This window comes from Lucilia sericata, unplaced genomic scaffold (genome assembly GCF_015586225.1).
Source record: "Lucilia sericata isolate MDLA Ls3-8-SP2 unplaced genomic scaffold, ASM1558622v1 Contig001609F_arrow, whole genome shotgun sequence".
NCBI classification, from domain to species: domain Eukaryota; kingdom Metazoa; phylum Arthropoda; class Insecta; order Diptera; family Calliphoridae; genus Lucilia; species Lucilia sericata.
In genome coordinates this window covers 801-16,963 of record NW_023995526.1, presented here as the reverse complement: position 1 = coordinate 16,963, position 16,163 = coordinate 801, and the positions used below count along the sequence as shown (strand labels likewise).

General features: G+C 32.5%; 3 protein-coding genes across 5 annotated transcripts; 2 read left to right on the top strand and 1 right to left on the bottom strand.

Annotated features, from left to right (window-relative positions):
* Positions 1–1,358: 1,358 nt before the first annotated feature.
* Positions 1,359–11,296, top strand: LOC119612129 (transcription initiation factor TFIID subunit 1). 2 transcript variants are annotated; one of them, XM_037967870.1, is made up of 13 exons: positions 1,359–1,829; positions 1,886–2,358; positions 2,412–3,240; positions 3,293–4,664; positions 4,728–4,837; positions 4,902–5,013; positions 5,083–6,534; positions 6,593–7,028; positions 7,097–7,239; positions 7,333–7,672; positions 9,348–9,452; positions 10,187–10,387; positions 10,699–11,296. In XM_037967870.1, exons 1-13 carry the CDS (start codon positions 1,624–1,626, stop codon positions 11,217–11,219), a joined length of 6,300 nt encoding a protein of 2,099 aa, XP_037823798.1. In that variant the 5' UTR covers positions 1,359–1,623; the 3' UTR covers positions 11,220–11,296. The 2 variants fall into 2 exon arrangements, with proteins under 2 accessions (XP_037823798.1, XP_037823799.1); XM_037967871.1 differs by lacking the exon at positions 9,348–9,452 and having other exon boundaries at positions 1,360–1,829.
* Positions 11,297–11,853: 557 nt separating this feature from the next.
* Positions 11,854–12,996, bottom strand: LOC119612131 (probable peptidyl-tRNA hydrolase 2). Its single transcript, XM_037967874.1, has 2 exons — positions 12,482–12,996; positions 11,854–12,422 (listed from the first exon to the last, which is right to left on the bottom strand). The coding sequence occupies exons 1-2, from the start codon at positions 12,656–12,658 to the stop codon at positions 12,051–12,053; spliced, it is 549 nt and encodes a 182-aa protein (XP_037823802.1). The 5' UTR covers positions 12,659–12,996; the 3' UTR covers positions 11,854–12,050.
* Positions 12,997–13,653: 657 nt separating this feature from the next.
* Positions 13,654–15,014, top strand: LOC119612130 (signal peptidase complex catalytic subunit SEC11A). Of its 2 annotated transcripts, XM_037967873.1 has the most exons (5): positions 13,688–13,719; positions 13,813–13,912; positions 14,108–14,367; positions 14,427–14,604; positions 14,671–15,014. In XM_037967873.1, exons 2-5 carry the CDS (start codon positions 13,844–13,846, stop codon positions 14,719–14,721), a joined length of 558 nt encoding a protein of 185 aa, XP_037823801.1. In that variant the 5' UTR covers positions 13,688–13,719; positions 13,813–13,843; the 3' UTR covers positions 14,722–15,014. The 2 variants fall into 2 exon arrangements, with proteins under 2 accessions (XP_037823800.1, XP_037823801.1); XM_037967872.1 differs by having other exon boundaries at positions 13,654–13,912.
* The last annotated feature ends 1,149 nt before the right edge of the window (positions 15,015–16,163 follow it).

The window sequence follows — 16,163 nt, the reverse complement described above, 5'->3', positions numbered from 1 at the left end:
GGAGTTTGACAGCATGCCTACACTTCAAAGTGCCAGCACACTGTCAAACTACATATAAAAAAAATCAAAAGTGTATTAGCAAAAAATAATCAGCTGCTCTGTTAACACTACCTTATAATTAATATATCTTGATATTAATTATAAGGTAGGGTTCTATAGTTGAAACGAAAAGTCGACTTTTCGACTTTTAGACTTTTTGCATTTAGTTAAAAGTCGACTTTTCGACCTTTCGACTTTTTCCAATTTATGAAAAGTCGATTTTTCGACTTTTCGACCTTTTTCATTTATTTAAAAGTCGACTTTTAGACTTTTCGACTTTTAGTATTCTATAAATGGTCGACTTTTCGACCTTTCGACTTTTTCCGACTTTTCGACTTTTTCCGACTTTTTTCGACTTTTCGACTTTTTCCGACTTTTTTCGACTTTTTTCGACTTTTTTCGACTTTTTTCGACTTTTTCGACTTTTTCCGACTTTTTTCGACTTTTCGACTTTTTTCGACTTTTCGACTTTACGATTTTTTGCGACTTTTTGACTATTTTAGACTTATTTCGACTTTTTTCGACTATTTTTTTACTTTTTTTTTCCGTTTTTCCGACTATTTTAGAGTTTTTGACCCCTTTTCCACTTTTTTAAAATTTTCGACTATTTTCGACTTTTCGACTTTTTTCGACTTTTTCCGACTTTTCGACTTTTTCCGACTTTTCGACTTTTTCCGACTTTTCGACTTTCTTCGACTTTTTTCGACTTATCGACTTTTTTCGACTTTTCGACTTTTTTCGACTTTTTCGACTTTCCGACTTTTCGACTTTTTTCGACTTTTATTTACAAAGTCGACTTTTCGACTTCTTTCATAGACGATAGTCGAGTTATCAACTTTTTTGGAACAAAATAGTCGACTTCGACTTTTCGACTTTTTTCGACAAAAAGTCGATTGTTCGATTATTCGAAAGTCGATTTATAGAACCCTATTATAAGGTAGTGTCGTCGGCGAATTCAGAAATACGGAGCGAATTCATTTTATTTTTTATATATGGAGTTTGACAGCATGCCTACACTTCAAAGTGGCAGCACACAATTGTTTCTTTTCCGTACACTATCCAGGTTGAACCAAAATTCAACGAACTCATCATATATAATGATAGACCAAAAATTTGAGATTTATATAATGCATACGAAGATGATCTTTGCTATTAATTGCTATTTCTCTATTATTGATGTTACAGACGCAAGTACATCAAGTGATCGGAAGGTATTCCAGTTGCCGCCGATATTTTTAGTGTCAGACGGCGTAGTCGTCAATATTCGTCGGCGCAGGTTTCTAATCCCAGATAATTTGACGTTTTTGTGTTTTTATTATTTTTTCATTATTTATAGTAATTGGGAGAAAAACACCGCGTATTTCTTGAATTTTACGAAAAGTTGCAAAATTTTGCCCATAAATGTAGTATTTTATAAATTAAAACTGTATTAAGATAAACTTTAATATGTGCTTTTTCTAAATATACTTAAGTTTGTTAATAAAAAATAGTATATAAGCAAAAAAAGAAAGAAATAATTTTTAGAAATTTTCAAGACTCCAAACGCGAAAAAATCAAGAACAAGAAGAAGCATTAGCTAAAAATATGGATACCGACAGTGATGATGAGGGCTCCATTGGAAATGGTGATGGCGGTAGCCAGAGTAGTCAACAGGGTGGAGAAGGGGGCTTTGGAATTGACTTAACGGGCATTCTTTTTGGTAACATCGATTCGGAGGGTAAATTAATGGATGATGATGGCGGTGGCGGATTTGATTCGGAATTCAGAGAGCATTTGGGCTCGTTAGCAAAGTAAGTTGTTTTAAAAGAATTAAACAAAATTGTAAATAATTGAATTATTTTAATAGAATGGGTTTACATTCGATGTTAAACGAAGTTATCGAAAAAGAAGATGTAGATGAAGAGCTAGAAGAAACGGATGAAAAAGAAAAGGAAACTGAAGAAACCAAAAAGCCAATGAGTGATTTTGATGCTTTAAAATCTGGCCTTTTAGACCCTAAAGATGAGCAGGAAGATGAAAACGGTGAAATTATCAAAGATGCTGATGCTGTAGATTATTCAGATATAACAGAGCTATCAGAAGATTGCCCTAAGACACCTCCAACACAGAAGACGACAGATGATAAAGCAGATAGTTTGCAAGATTTAGAAGAAGCTATACCGGCTTCTACAGTACAGGCTGGTGTTTCCTCTGCTATTAACAAAGATGATAAAGAACTAATGCCTCCTCCCAGCATACCTGTAAGAAACAATATGCAAGATATGCCGGTCAAGAGTGGTTCGGATAGTGGCATGGATTCTGATTCAAAACAAGAAAAAGGTAAGGTTATATAAAATAAAAAAATCTTAACCCAACTAATTAAGTTATCTTAGCACCAGAACGTAAATTAGATACACCCTTGGCTGATATGTTGCCATCTAAATATGCCAATGTAGACGTGCGTGAATTATTTCCCGATTTTAGACCTGATAAAGTTTTAAGATTTTCACGTCTTTTTGGACCGGGAAAACCCTCAAGTCTTCCACAAATTTGGCGCCATGTTAAGAAAAGGAGACGCAAACGTAAACAGTCCCGGGATCACAAAGTACACAACCCCGGTTCAGATTCTACCAGCGATTCCGAAGAACCGCGCAAAAAAGGCTTTGGTGTACATTATGGGCCTGAGCCAAAGCCAGCACAATGTCAGTCGGATGATGAGGACAAACTATTGAGCATTTTCAATGATGAGGATATTAAGCATGAACCTGAAAGTGGTGATAATAGTGATAGTAAACCAAAAATAGCAGATTGGCGTTATGGACCGGCACAAATTTGGTACGACATGTTAGAAGTGCCAGATTCGGGAGATGGTTTTAATTACGGCTTTAAGGTACGACACGAACATAAAAATTCTAAATCTATGCAACACATTAAAAAGGAAGAGCCTAAAGAAGAAGTGGTTGAAGAACCCTTAGCGGATGATGCGTTTCTTATGGTCTCTCAACTGCATTGGGAAGACGAAGTTGTTTGGGATGGCAATGAGATTAAAGCAAAAGTGCTACAAAAGTTAAATTCTAAAACTAATGCAGCTGGTTGGTTACCATCTAGTGGCTCACGAGCGTTTACACCTGCTGGAAAAACGTTGCCGGTGACAGGAGCAACAGGTGGTAAAATAACGGGTTCAAGTAGCAGTTCTTCTAGCAAACAAAAATCTAATCAAAAGTGAGTTAACCACATTCCCTAATATGTATTTGTAATCATACTTTGTTTTTAGCTTACCCACCAAACCTCCTGAAGCTGTGGACGATACTTGGTATAGTATATTCCCAGTGGAAAATGAAGAATTAATCTATAGCAAATGGGAAGATGAAATTATATGGGATGCAGAAGAGATGACTAAAATACCTAAACCTAAAGTTTTAACTTTAGATCCAAATGATGAGAATATTATATTGGGTATACCCGATGACATCGATCCCTCCAAAATTAATAAGAATACAGGGCCACCACCCAAAATTAAAATTCCACATCCTCATGTTAAAAAATCTAAAATTTTACTGGGCAAGGCAGGTGTTATTAATGTTTTAGCTGAAGATACACCACCGCCACCACCAAAATCTCCGGATAGAGATCCATTTAATATATCAAATGACAGTTATTACATGCCCAAAGCAGAGCCAACTTTACGTTTGAAAGTGGGCGGTGGCAGTTTAATACAACACTCAACGCCTGTTGTAGAATTGAGATCACCATTTATTCCCACACACATGGGACCAATTAAGTTAAGAGCATTTCACCGTCCTCCTCTGAAGAAATATTCCTACGGTCCACTTTCACAATCAGTGTCACATAGTGTGTTGCCTTTAATGAAGCACATCTCTAAAAAGGCTAAACAACGTGATGCTGAACGTATTGCCTCGGGTGGCGGTGATGTATTCTTTATGCGTAATCCCGAAGATTTGAGTGGCAAAGATGGCGATATTATACTGGCAGAATTCTGCGAAGAACATCCACCCTTAATGAATCAAGTTGGTATGTGTTCGAAAATTAAAAATTACTATAAACGTAAAGCTACCAAGGACAATGGTCCACAAGACTTTAAATATGGTGAAACTGCTATTGCACACACTAGTCCGTTTTTGGGTATTTTACATCCCGGTCAATGTATACAGGCTCTAGAGAACAACATGTATCGAGCACCTATTTATCCACACAGTGTAAACAACACAGACTTTTTGGTCATACGGACACGCAACAACTACTGGATACGCGAATATAATGCCATCTTTACTGTAGGTCAAGAATGTCCGCTGTATGAAGTGCCAGGTCCCAACTCCAAAAGAGCCAATAACTTTACTAGAGACTTTTTGCAAGTGTTCATTTATCGTTTGTTTTGGAAGAGTACAGATAATCCCAGACGTATACGTATGGATGATATAAAACGTGCTTTCCCCGCCCACTCGGAAAGTAGTATACGTAAGAGACTGAAACAGTGTGCTGACTTCAAGCGTACTGGAATGGATTCAAATTGGTGGGTTATTAAACCAGAATTTCGTTTACCTTCCGAAGAAGAAATTCGTGCTATGGTTTCACCCGAACAATGTTGTGCGTACTTCAGTATGATAGCGGCAGAACAGAGATTAAAGGTGCTATTTGTTATTTTTAGAGTTTCTAAATAGTAGTCTTACTTTTGTGTTTTTTTCTTATAGGATGCTGGTTATGGTGAAAAGTTCTTATTTGCTCCTCAAGAAGACGATGATGAAGAAGCTCAACTCAAGCTTGATGATGAAGTTAAAGTAGCACCTTGGAATACAACAAGGTTTGTACATACATATTACTAAAACGATTTTCTAGGCATAAATAATAAATGCATTGTTTTACAGAGCTTATATACAAGCCATGCGAGGAAAATGTTTACTACAACTTACTGGACCCGCAGATCCTACAGGTTGTGGTGAAGGTTTTTCATACGTGAGAGTACCAAATAAACCTACGGTAAGTATCAGAACATAGTAAAACAACAATTTCTTATTAACAAAAATATACCTCCGATTTACGTTTTAGCAAACAAAAGAAGAACAAGAATCCCAACCAAAACGTACAGTGACCGGTACCGATGCCGATTTACGTCGTCTACCTTTACAAAGAGCCAAGGAACTGCTGCGTAAATTCAAAGTACCCGAAGAAGAAATAAAAAAACTCTCTCGATGGGAAGTCATTGATGTTGTTCGTACATTATCTACCGAAAAGGCCAAGGCTGGTGAACAAGGCATGGATAAATTCTCCAGAGGTAATCGTTTCTCAATAGCTGAACATCAAGAACGTTATAAGGAAGAATGTCAGCGTATATTCGATTTACAAAATCGTGTTTTGGCTAGTTCGGAAGTTTTGTCTACAGATGAAGACGAATCATCAGCTTCTGAAGAATCCGATTTAGAGGAATTGGGTAAAAATCTGGAAAACATGTTGTCGAATAAAAAGACTTCTACTCAGTTGACGATGGAAAGAGAAGAACAGGAAAGACAAGAATTGCTTAAGAAAATTATGGAAGACGAAGAAGGCAACAAAAACAAAGGAGATAAAAATAAAGATGGCAATGCCGATAGTCAGCAGCAGTCTTTACAAAATTCAAATCAAGGTAGAATATTGAAAATTACCAGAACATTCAAAGATTCAGAGGGTAAAGAATATACCAGAGTAGAGACCGTCAGAAGACAACCTATTATAGATGCTTATGTTAAAATACGTACCACTAAAGATGAACAGTTCATAAAACAATTCGCCACTCTGGACGAACAGCAAAAGGAAGAAATGAAACGAGAGAAGAGAAGAATTCAAGAACAATTAAGACGTATTAAACGCAATCAAGAAAGAGAACGCTTGGCTCAATTGGCGCAAAATCAAAAACTACAACCCGGAGGCATGCCCACATCTTTGGGTGATCCCAAAACATCGCAAAGTTCTTCGCACAAAGAAAGGGACAACAGTCATAAAGAAGTTAGTCCTTCAAGAAAGAAATTCAAATTGAAACCAGATTTGAAACTTAAATGTGGCGCCTGCGGGCAGGTAGGCCATATGCGTACCAACAAGGCTTGTCCTCTATACACGGGTACTCAAGGTCCACCCTCTTCATCCATGAATGTATCCATGGCCGAAGAACCTGAGGAGGAACCAGAAAGAGAAGAAGAAAGGAGAGTTGAAAAGAACGTAGAGGAAGATGATTTGGTAAATGTTGATGGTACGAAAGTAACATTAAGCAGTAAATTATTGAAACGTCACGATGAGGGTAGTCGCAAGAAAGCTCTGCTGTTGAAAGTACCAAAAGATGTTATGGGTAAAAAGAAGAGAAGAATGGCCAGTGATATACACTGTGATTATTTGCAACGACACAATAAAACTGCCAATCGCCGAAGAACTGATCCAGTGGTCGTACTGTCTTCTATACTAGAAGAGATACTCAATGATTTAAGGGCTATGCCCGATGTAACACCATTTATGTTTCCCGTTAATGCCAAGGTAATTTGTTAATAAGAACTCTAACAACGTTATCTATTATTTTTTTCTATCATTCCAGTTGGTTCCCGATTATTATCGCATAGTTACTAAACCCATGGATTTACAAAGTATGCGCGATAATATACGCCAGAAACGCTATCATAGTCGTGAAGAATTTCTGGCCGACCTCAATCAAATCGTGGAAAATTCGACTTTATACAATGGGCCAAATAGTTCTTTCACCAATGCCGCTCAACGCATGTTAAAAAGTTGCTTTGATTTATTGGCCGAAAAAGAAGACAAACTTATGCGTTTGGAAAAAGCCATTAATCCCCTATTGGATGATGACGATCAGGTGGCTTTATCATTTATATTCGAAAAACTGCATGGCAAAATTAAACTTATGCAAGAAAGTTGGCCTTTCCTTAAACCGGTCAACAAGAAACAAGTCAAAGACTATTATACGATTATAAAGAAACCCATGGATTTGGAAAGTATTGGTAAAAATGTTGAAGGTGAGGCTACGTTGAAAATTGATTATACAAATGTAAATGTTTTTAAATTTTTATTTAATATTCAATAGCTCACCGCTATCATTCACGTGCCGAGTTTTTGGCAGACATTGAATTAATTGCTACAAATTGTGAACAATACAATGGCAGTGAATCTCGTTTTACGAAAAATGCAAAACATATTTTAGAATATGCTAGATCACAATTAGATGAGGTGTGTAGAATGTTTTTTATATTTTATAAATTTAATAGTTTTATATGAAAAGTTTTAATTATAAAAAATTAAATCGCTTTAATATTTTTATAGTTTGCTGAACATTGCACACAATTAGAACAGAATATAGCTAAGGTACAAGAGCGTGCACGCGCTGATGCCGAACTTGATGATACCTGGGGTGGCGATGATCAAGACTATGATTACATGCGTACAAGTCGTTCTAGTACTCCCGAAAATGATTTTATTGATGTTGAGGGCAATGAGAGACCATCAACCTCAACCGCCGCTTCCTTCCAACGGGGCATTGGTGGTCATATATCACTGACAACCGGACAACCTGCCACAGCACAAACACCAGATATGGCTCCACCAGTAGATATTAAACGTGGTCGTGGACGACCTCGCAAACATCGTGATACAGTGGAAGAGGGTAAGTTTGTATGTCTTTTGCTTTTCATTTACTAGAATGGAAGTGAAATGTGTTTTTTTTTAATTATTTTAATAAAATGCTTCAAATTAACGGCTTTTTATACCCTTCACCATGTGTAATAAATATGAATCAATCCTGATTTAAGTAAGGATTTTTTCTTTAATTTAAAATTAAAGTTCGTATTTTTGCATACAGTTATTTAAGACGATTGATAGTTTTTGAAAAGTTCATATTAAGAACATCAATCAGTAGTAATATATTTTTTTTAAATAAATTCTTTGTATTATATGTAGTCTAATTCAATAAAAATAGCTTTTATAAAGAAGAAACTATTAAATAAATTAATAAATTTTCTCTTATTGTTCGCAATGATATTGTAATAATATTTTTAAAATTGCAACAAGTACTGGTACACAAAACGAGTGAAGAGTATAATAAATTTGCTAAGGCCAAGTCGTTTCGAATTTTCATTTAATAAACATAGATTTTATATATTGATTTTCTTATCTTTTTCATTTTTAATTTTATTGCTGCTTACTATACAGATCTTTATTTTTTATTTTATTTAAAAAATTCTTTACTATTTATGGGTTGCGGTATATTTTATAGTTTTTGTTTTTATTATTTATTTTTTCTTTATTATTTTACGTTTATTTTTTTACAAAATCAAAAAAACTAATCATCATTTTATGTAGGTTTGAACTTAACCTATATTTTATTGTTTATTTTAAATTTCTTCTAACAATCAACCATTAAAAAAACACCAACACTTGCCAAATTTTTTTAGCAAATAATATTTTCCATTAATTACATATTGTTCTTTAATCTAAGCGAATTTATGTGGGAAGGTTTTGAAGTTATTTAAAACTCAAAATTAATAACAAATGAAGGGTAGATAAATTAGCATAAATTTTAATTTATATAAACCCTCAATGTATGTACATATGTACTTGGAACATTTTAATGGTCTTCCTTGCTGCTAAAATTTTACTTTCCTGTGCAAATATGAAAACAAAGACATATAAACAATACAATAATAAATTCTGCTAAAATATTCAAAAGAAAATGTCCGAAATAAATTTCATACCAATTTTTAAGATTCTTGAGTTGGCGCAAGTTTAACGAACATTTCAAATTTTCCAAATTAAAGTGAAAAATATCAAGTAAATAATGCCAAATAAACAAATCTTCAAAACCGTCGCACTAAATGTTTGCAAATAAAAATTATAAAATAATACCTTCAAAGCCTCGTGTCGTCAACAGTTTTAAAAATTCCACATAAGCAAAAATTTAAGCAATTTTTGGAAAAAAAAATATTTTGTTTTCAATCATATAAAAGTTTATTTTCAAAAGAAAACAAATTTTGTGCCGTCGTCACATCATGATTAAATGTTGTAAATTGATATTTCTTCTTTTTTTTTTAATACAATTATTTAATTATAATTTTTGTGTTTTTTCTTTTAATTTTTCTGTTCAATTTAATTTTTTTGTTGTTTTTGTTGTAATATTAAAAAATTTTAAAACAAATTTTCTTTTAATTTATTCCTTCCTGAAAAAAACCCCAAATAAAACAAAATAAAACGTTTAAAATCTCACATAAAAATGAGAAACGAAACAACAACAACAAGCCAAACGAAACCAAACCAAAAATGCGTTACAATTTCTATACTTTTAGTCAAATTTAATCCGAATGCTGTTAAACGTGGTCGTGGTCGTCCCCGTAAGGACAGCCTAGCCTCAAATATAAGTAACCCACATAATTCCTCCTTTCTGGAAGAAGGTAAGACTAATAACTACTGCTACTACTACTACTACTATTTGCAAATAATTCAAAACAAAACAAAAACAAATTCTAATCTAATGCTTAATTAATAATTAAATCAAATGCAACAATTCTAACTTTACACTCAAAAACACACACACACAATATGTTCACTAATAATACCCAAACTTTTTCTTAATTGTAGAAAAAATCAACTTTTTTTATTTTTTTCTTCAATTTGACATAATTTAGCACTTTCTTTAAACTTTTTCACACTTTTTTTAATAATCTGTTGTTAATTGTTTATTATATCTATTACGCTTTACTAATTCATACAATCATCATGTTATATACAATTTTTGTGTTTATTTAAGCTTTTTTAGAAATCTTACTCTTTTGGTCCTTTTTATTAATTTTTGAATTAAATCATGATACAACCATATTATCAATTAAATTAAATTTTAATTTTTGAATTAAAATTATTTCAGAAATTTGTTTATTTTGAACAATTTTAGTTTTTGAAATTGTGTCGTAATAAATGTTGTGTTACATAGAGCATAGTATTTTGAAATATTTTTATACTCTACTGTATATATATTTTTTTTTCTAAAAAGAAAAACAAATTTTAAATTATACATTTGTACCTCATTAACATTTTATATCAATTTTTTATAAATGTTTTGTAAAGTTTTTTTTTTTATTTAATTTACCTCATTATTCTACTTGTAAATTGTTTACCCTTTTACCTCTAGATCTGCAATGTTCTACGGACGATGATGAAGATGGCTTCCAGGAAGTCTCAGAAGATGAAAATAATCCCGCAAGTTACTTGGATCAAAGTGAACGTGTTCATTCAATGTCAAATGCTGGCGGCAGTGAAGGTGGTTCTGATCTTATAGATGCTGCTAATATTAAGATGGAAATGAAAATTGAACCGCCTCAAATGGGTGGAGGTAAGTATAAGTTACTTACATGCTTTCTATGCTAATTTTATCAAAAAGTCAATTTTTCATTAAAACTAGACTTCGTTTTTTTTTAAATATAATTTTTACAAAAAATTTAAATTTTCATCATATTTTATCTGTAAAAAATAATTTCGTCAAAAATTAAATTTTTATAAAAAAAATTAAATTTATCATCACAAACGATAATAAAATATAAATAAATATTTTGCAATCAACGATTCCATTTTCATAAAAAGGCTTTTTTTACCCAAAACTTAAAAAAACATTGGTGAAATTCTAATGTATTTCCATACTTTCAGATGACTCCATGGATTTGGATCCTAACTACGATCCATCAGATTTCCTAACAATGCACAATCGTATAGGCAGTAATAATGATAATAATCAACAGCAGCAAGATAATAAAATGTCCCAATATCTGCAACACGATGAAGCCCAAAATGAAAATATTCCAACAACAAATCAAATGCCCTTAATGATGGGCTCAAATGATAATATGGGCATAGATGATGATTTGGCCATTTCAGAAAGTGACGAAGAGGATGATGGTAATGTACGTGTTAAAAGAGAAATTTTCAATGATCAAATGGATGATGAACAAGATCAACAGCAACAACAACAGCAGCAACATATGCAGCAATCTATGATTGATATGGAAATGCAACAACAACAAGAACAATTACCGATTCAGCCATATGATAATATTGATGCTGCAAAAGATGAATACCAACAACAACAACAACAACAGCAGCAACATCACCAGTCCCAAAATCAATCCCATCATGATGATAATAATGATGATGACTGGTTAAGATTTTAAGAGATGAATTTTTTCACAACTTTGTAAGATGGTTTTTGTAAAGTAAATAAAGTATGCTTTAATTTTGTAAAAGATTTGATTCCCTTTTTTTATTAAAAGTTTCAAAGTATGTATTAAATTTTAAAAAATTAATCTTATTATTACACTGCCAACCAATACTACGGAATTATTTTACTACAATCCCTTTTTAAGTAAAATTGTGATTCCGATTTTGTATATGAATTAACATTTAATTATACCTTTTTTGCTTTATCTAAAGAAACAAAACACAAAAACTTATTAATTCCCCACTCGATCCGAATAGAAATCTGTGACGTGTATAATTTTAAAATTTGAGTTCAAAATCAGACCTGCAACTGAGTTCTGTAACAAAGGACTACCAGTGGTAGTCAAGGCGATTCAGATTTTATAGATATATTCCATATAAAAGTTGAAACAACGTGTCTTTATAGGGACAGTAATGTAATCTTATTCAAGTATATTCTCTAAAATTTGTTTATGTATTTTGCAACATCAATAAAAATATCAGTGAATGTGAGGGCGTTAGAGATTTTAACGATAATGGTTAATATAAATAATGATTCAACCTTCAATTCAATAGATTTTAATCCAACTGAATTCAAAAGAAACAATATTCAATAAATATCACATTTCTATTGAAAATTTTCGAATAAAGTTTACTCCAAGATATTTGATACTTTTAAATCAACTTTCTGTTTTTAATTGCATTGAAAACTTTTAGAAAAATCTTAAATAAAAAAATCTACTTCTCTAATTCTAAACTTAAAATAGAATACGAAAATTATCGTAAAATAGGTATGCAATTTTTTTTTACAAAAGTTTAAGATGTCCGGTTACTTGATCGATAGCTTCAACAGCAGCTGGGCCAATGGCCAAAACAGTCTTGGAATTAGGTTCAATCTGTGTGCGACCGGCATCACGAATCAAACAGGTATTTAGGTTTCTAGCTTCAGCTGCTCTTTTTATAGCCATCATTTCAGCTTCACTCTCCACTCTTAAAGCAATTTTAGCACAGCCTGAATTCTCCCAAGCCCTTACAACACTGGGCATTTTACGTACAGCCTTTTGATAGGCACCTACAGCACCATGACCACATTGGGCAGCAACTTTACCCTTTCCCATCTTAAGATCATTACGTACCACAAGTACCATTTTATAGTTGAAACTAAAACTTGTATAAAGCTGAAAAAGTATTTATTTTTAAGTGTCTTTCTTTATACAAATATAATTAAATAACTTACCGGTTCATCCTTTGTTTCACTGGATCCTGCTGCTCCCTGTTCTTCTAATTTTTTACCGGCTTCATTCTCTTTAATATCATGCCTTTTAAGGGCATATTTATAACCCACAAAAAATGATAATAGAACAGCTAATCCATTAACTATTTGATTTGTATCTAATAATTTAGTATCACCCATTTTTTGTTTGATTTTTATTATAAATATAAATTTTTCTTAAAAAATCTGAAACCACATTGGGCCTCAGAGCCCTGCGCCGACAAATATTAAGGGCCGCGGCTGACACTAAAAATATCGGCGGCGGCTTAAAATCGATGTAAGAATGCTATATTTTCAAAGTGGTTATTAAGTAGTCGTTATAAATAAACACAAAAAAATAATAATCTTAAATGTGGCCTTGTTTGCAAAATTTTGTTTTTTAGTTAAACGAAAAATATCAGTACAATGACGTAAAATCGTCACTTCCATGTGCTAGAGACCTTGATTTGCCATCTTTTAACCGTTTGATTTTTACAAGTAAAGTATTATTTGTTCTCCATATAAAATTGTTTGCTGGCTAACGCTATTGTGACTTGCGCTACTATGTATCGTAGGCCAGAATAAATATATTTATATCCGGTGGTAACACTGTAAGTCTACCTGTCGAAGAAAAATTCAAATGCCACCGCCGCCGAAAATTAAAATATCCGCAAAACAGTGGACGCACAGTAGTACGAATGCTCTTAAATACGAATTTCCAATAATACGAAAGTCACATTTTTTTGCACTGTCCAATCTATAGGTAGTTATTCATACTACCTATACAATTTTTCTATTCGATGGTCTTGATGACCATCATGTTTGTGCAACAAAAAATTTTACTAATTTTCTTTATTTTATTTTTTTACAAAAAAAAAATAAAATTTCAAATATCTATTATTTGTATCATGGTTTAGACCAGGGTACACTGGTTTAGACCATAGCTGTGGTGTAGACACTAAAAATTTAGAATATGATTTTAAACATATTATAACCAAAGAATATTGCTTTTTTATAATAAGTTTTGAATTTCAAAATATTTTCTTCAAAATTTTAGATTTTTAACCTTTCAGATCCCGCAATTGTCGTTAAAAAATTAAAACAGCTAAAAACTTAGGCTGATTAAAACCGATTTTGAGCCGCTGCCTAAATTTTTAGTGTCAGCCAACGTCGTTTTTAATACTCGTCCGCGCAGTTCTCTGGCAACACTGTCAGTTGACGTGGTATAAAAACAAGCGGCTTTTTACAAGTCAGAAAATTTTGCAAAAAGCCAGGAAAAAATTGGATAGTTTCTCAAATAAATTTAACATTTTCAGGGCAGTATTTCATTAATAAACAAACAACAAAATGGGTTTAGCTGAGACACTGCAAATCGATGAAATGGTGCAGGACTTCAAGCGTATGAATAAACGTCAGGTAAGTGTTTGGGAAAGCTCAAACGAAAAAGTGGCTTGCACACACATACACGAACCTAATGAAAAATAGAAAAACATGTCAACGAGATATAATGAAAAATGTTTACCGCATACAAGTGCTACACGTATGCACTAGAACTGGTCACGTCAAAAAATGATGCACATTTCTATTTATACTTTGTGGTCCTTTTTTTAGTCACTGTATCAATTCTTGAGTTTTGCCATGATTGTTTCATCCGCCTTGATGATCTGGAAGGGGTTAATGGTGGTAACTGGCAGTGAATCACCCATTGTGGTGGTTTTGAGTGGCAGTATGGAACCCGCATTCCATAGGGGTGATCTCTTGTTCCTTACCAACTACAAAGAGGAACCAGTACGTGTAGGTGAAATTGTTGTCTTCAAAGTAGAGGGTAGAGACATACCCATTGTGCATCGTGTTATTAAATTACATGAAAAGTATGTAGCTAGTATCTCTAGTATAGTACAAATAACATATGTTTTATTTTACCTTATAGGGAAGACGGTTCCGTTAAATTTTTAACTAAAGGTGATAATAACAATGTAGACGACAGAGGTTTATATGCTCCCGGCCAGTTGTGGTTGACGAAAAAGGATATTGTGGGCCGTGCCAGAGGGTTCTTGCCCTATGTTGGCATTATAACAATATTTATGAATGAATATCCTAAAGTTAAGGTATGTTGTCTTAGTTAATTTACCTTATGCTTAAATGTGAAATTAATTTCTTTCTCTATTTCACAGTGGGCGATTTTATCGATTTTAGCCATTTTTGTTTTACTGCATCGTGAATAGTGTGTCCCATTAGTTATACTTTTTAAATTAAATAAGACTTGAAAAATCTGCTGCAACAACAACAACAAAATACAAAATTTTCAAAACAAAGCTCTCAAACACACACAAAGAGGAAAACAACGCAAATTCTTTTTTTAAGATTAGTATTGGTTTCGTATTTTTTTTGTTTGAATTAATTTTGAAGTTTGAGCTGAACAAAAACAAGAAATTTTAAATAAACTTTATTTACATTTAATTTGTATTGATTGCCTTAATTACTAATACAGTGTTCAATTAAAAAAAAAACTCCAAAACTTGTTTCGAAATTTATTTTTAAGTCCAATATAATTTATTGTTTATCTATTGTTTTTAGTTCTCAAAAAAGTAATATTTCAAGGAATTAAAAAAACTGCATTTTAAAAATTTATAAATGAATAAAAACGAATTTGATGGAAAGATGAAATTATTTAATTTTTCAAGGGTTATTAGAAATATGTATACCGATTTACCGCATACGTCGTCGAAAAAGCTTTCGTAACGAAAAAACATTTCGATATCAAAATTAAGCTAAAATATAAATTTATTACTTGATATCTAATGACATCATCCGAAAAATGGAAACTGCAACTGAGATTTGGACAACAATCTCTTAACTATACACTAGCAAAGGTTCTCCACAAGACAAGATCAGTCGAGCAACTTTTCTTAAAGAGGCTATTGACTGATTTTCCAAATATACTTTTGCTTAACGGTCTACAATTATTTATATCTTGTACATTTGCAAATCTGTTTGCAACATATGTGTATACATATCGTCATCTGAAATACATAACAGCGTATCATTAAGAAAGCTTTTATTCCAATATTAGTTTGCTTTAAAAAAAGTAATAAAACAAAGCCTTAGTACTGAAAACCATTTGACATCTTGTTTTAACAATAAATACGAGAAAAACCGTTAAAGTTTTACGGCCTTATGCAAAAACGATTATTAAAGCTAACAATGGTTTACTACACACTTTTTCCACATAAAAACAGGTTTTAATAACCATTGTTAACTTATTGTTTGTTTGTTTTAATTTTAAGTTGCTCCCTTAACAATATGATACCACTAAGAAGGTATTATTTGGCCTCGAAATATTCATAACGCCATCACTAATTACGACTTTCGCCTAAAAGAGGCTCGTCCAAGAACTGCCAATCCGAACTATACCTTCTGGAACTCCGCTCCTGAGTTTACAGATCTCCACAAAAATCTTAAATAAGTTTTGTTTGGTACTCCTCGAAGGTCTTTATCCACCCAGAGCTGAATTACGAATAATTGTTAACTTAATAATCGTTTTTGCATAAAGCAGTTAATTTATCGGCTTATTTTCCCTCTCATCTCTAAAATTTTCAAAATGATACGTTATTTTGCATTTTAGATGACGATGACTTAAAACTTTAAATAATAAACTTGTTATCTT

Bases quoted from the DNA above. Each gene is read 5' to 3' on its own strand.
- LOC119612129 (XM_037967870.1), top strand. From the start codon at position 1,624: ATGGATACCGACAGTGATGATGAGGGCTCCATTGGAAATGGTGATGGC. The intron at 3,241-3,292 runs GTGAGTTAACCA...CTTTGTTTTTAG, and splicing joins AAACAAAAATCTAATCAAAA to CTTACCCACCAAACCTCCTG. The intron at 7,029-7,096 runs GTGAGGCTACGT...AATATTCAATAG, and splicing joins TATTGGTAAAAATGTTGAAG to CTCACCGCTATCATTCACGT.
- LOC119612131 (XM_037967874.1), bottom strand. From the start codon at position 12,658: ATGGGTGATACTAAATTATTAGATACAAATCAAATAGTTAATGGATTA. The intron at 12,423-12,481 runs GTAAGTTATTTA...ATACTTTTTCAG, and splicing joins GTGAAACAAAGGATGAACCG to CTTTATACAAGTTTTAGTTT.
- LOC119612130 (XM_037967872.1), top strand. From the start codon at position 13,844: ATGGGTTTAGCTGAGACACTGCAAATCGATGAAATGGTGCAGGACTTC. The intron at 13,913-14,107 runs GTAAGTGTTTGG...TCCTTTTTTTAG, and splicing joins AGCGTATGAATAAACGTCAG to TCACTGTATCAATTCTTGAG. The intron at 14,368-14,426 runs GTATGTAGCTAG...TTTACCTTATAG, and splicing joins GTTATTAAATTACATGAAAA to GGAAGACGGTTCCGTTAAAT.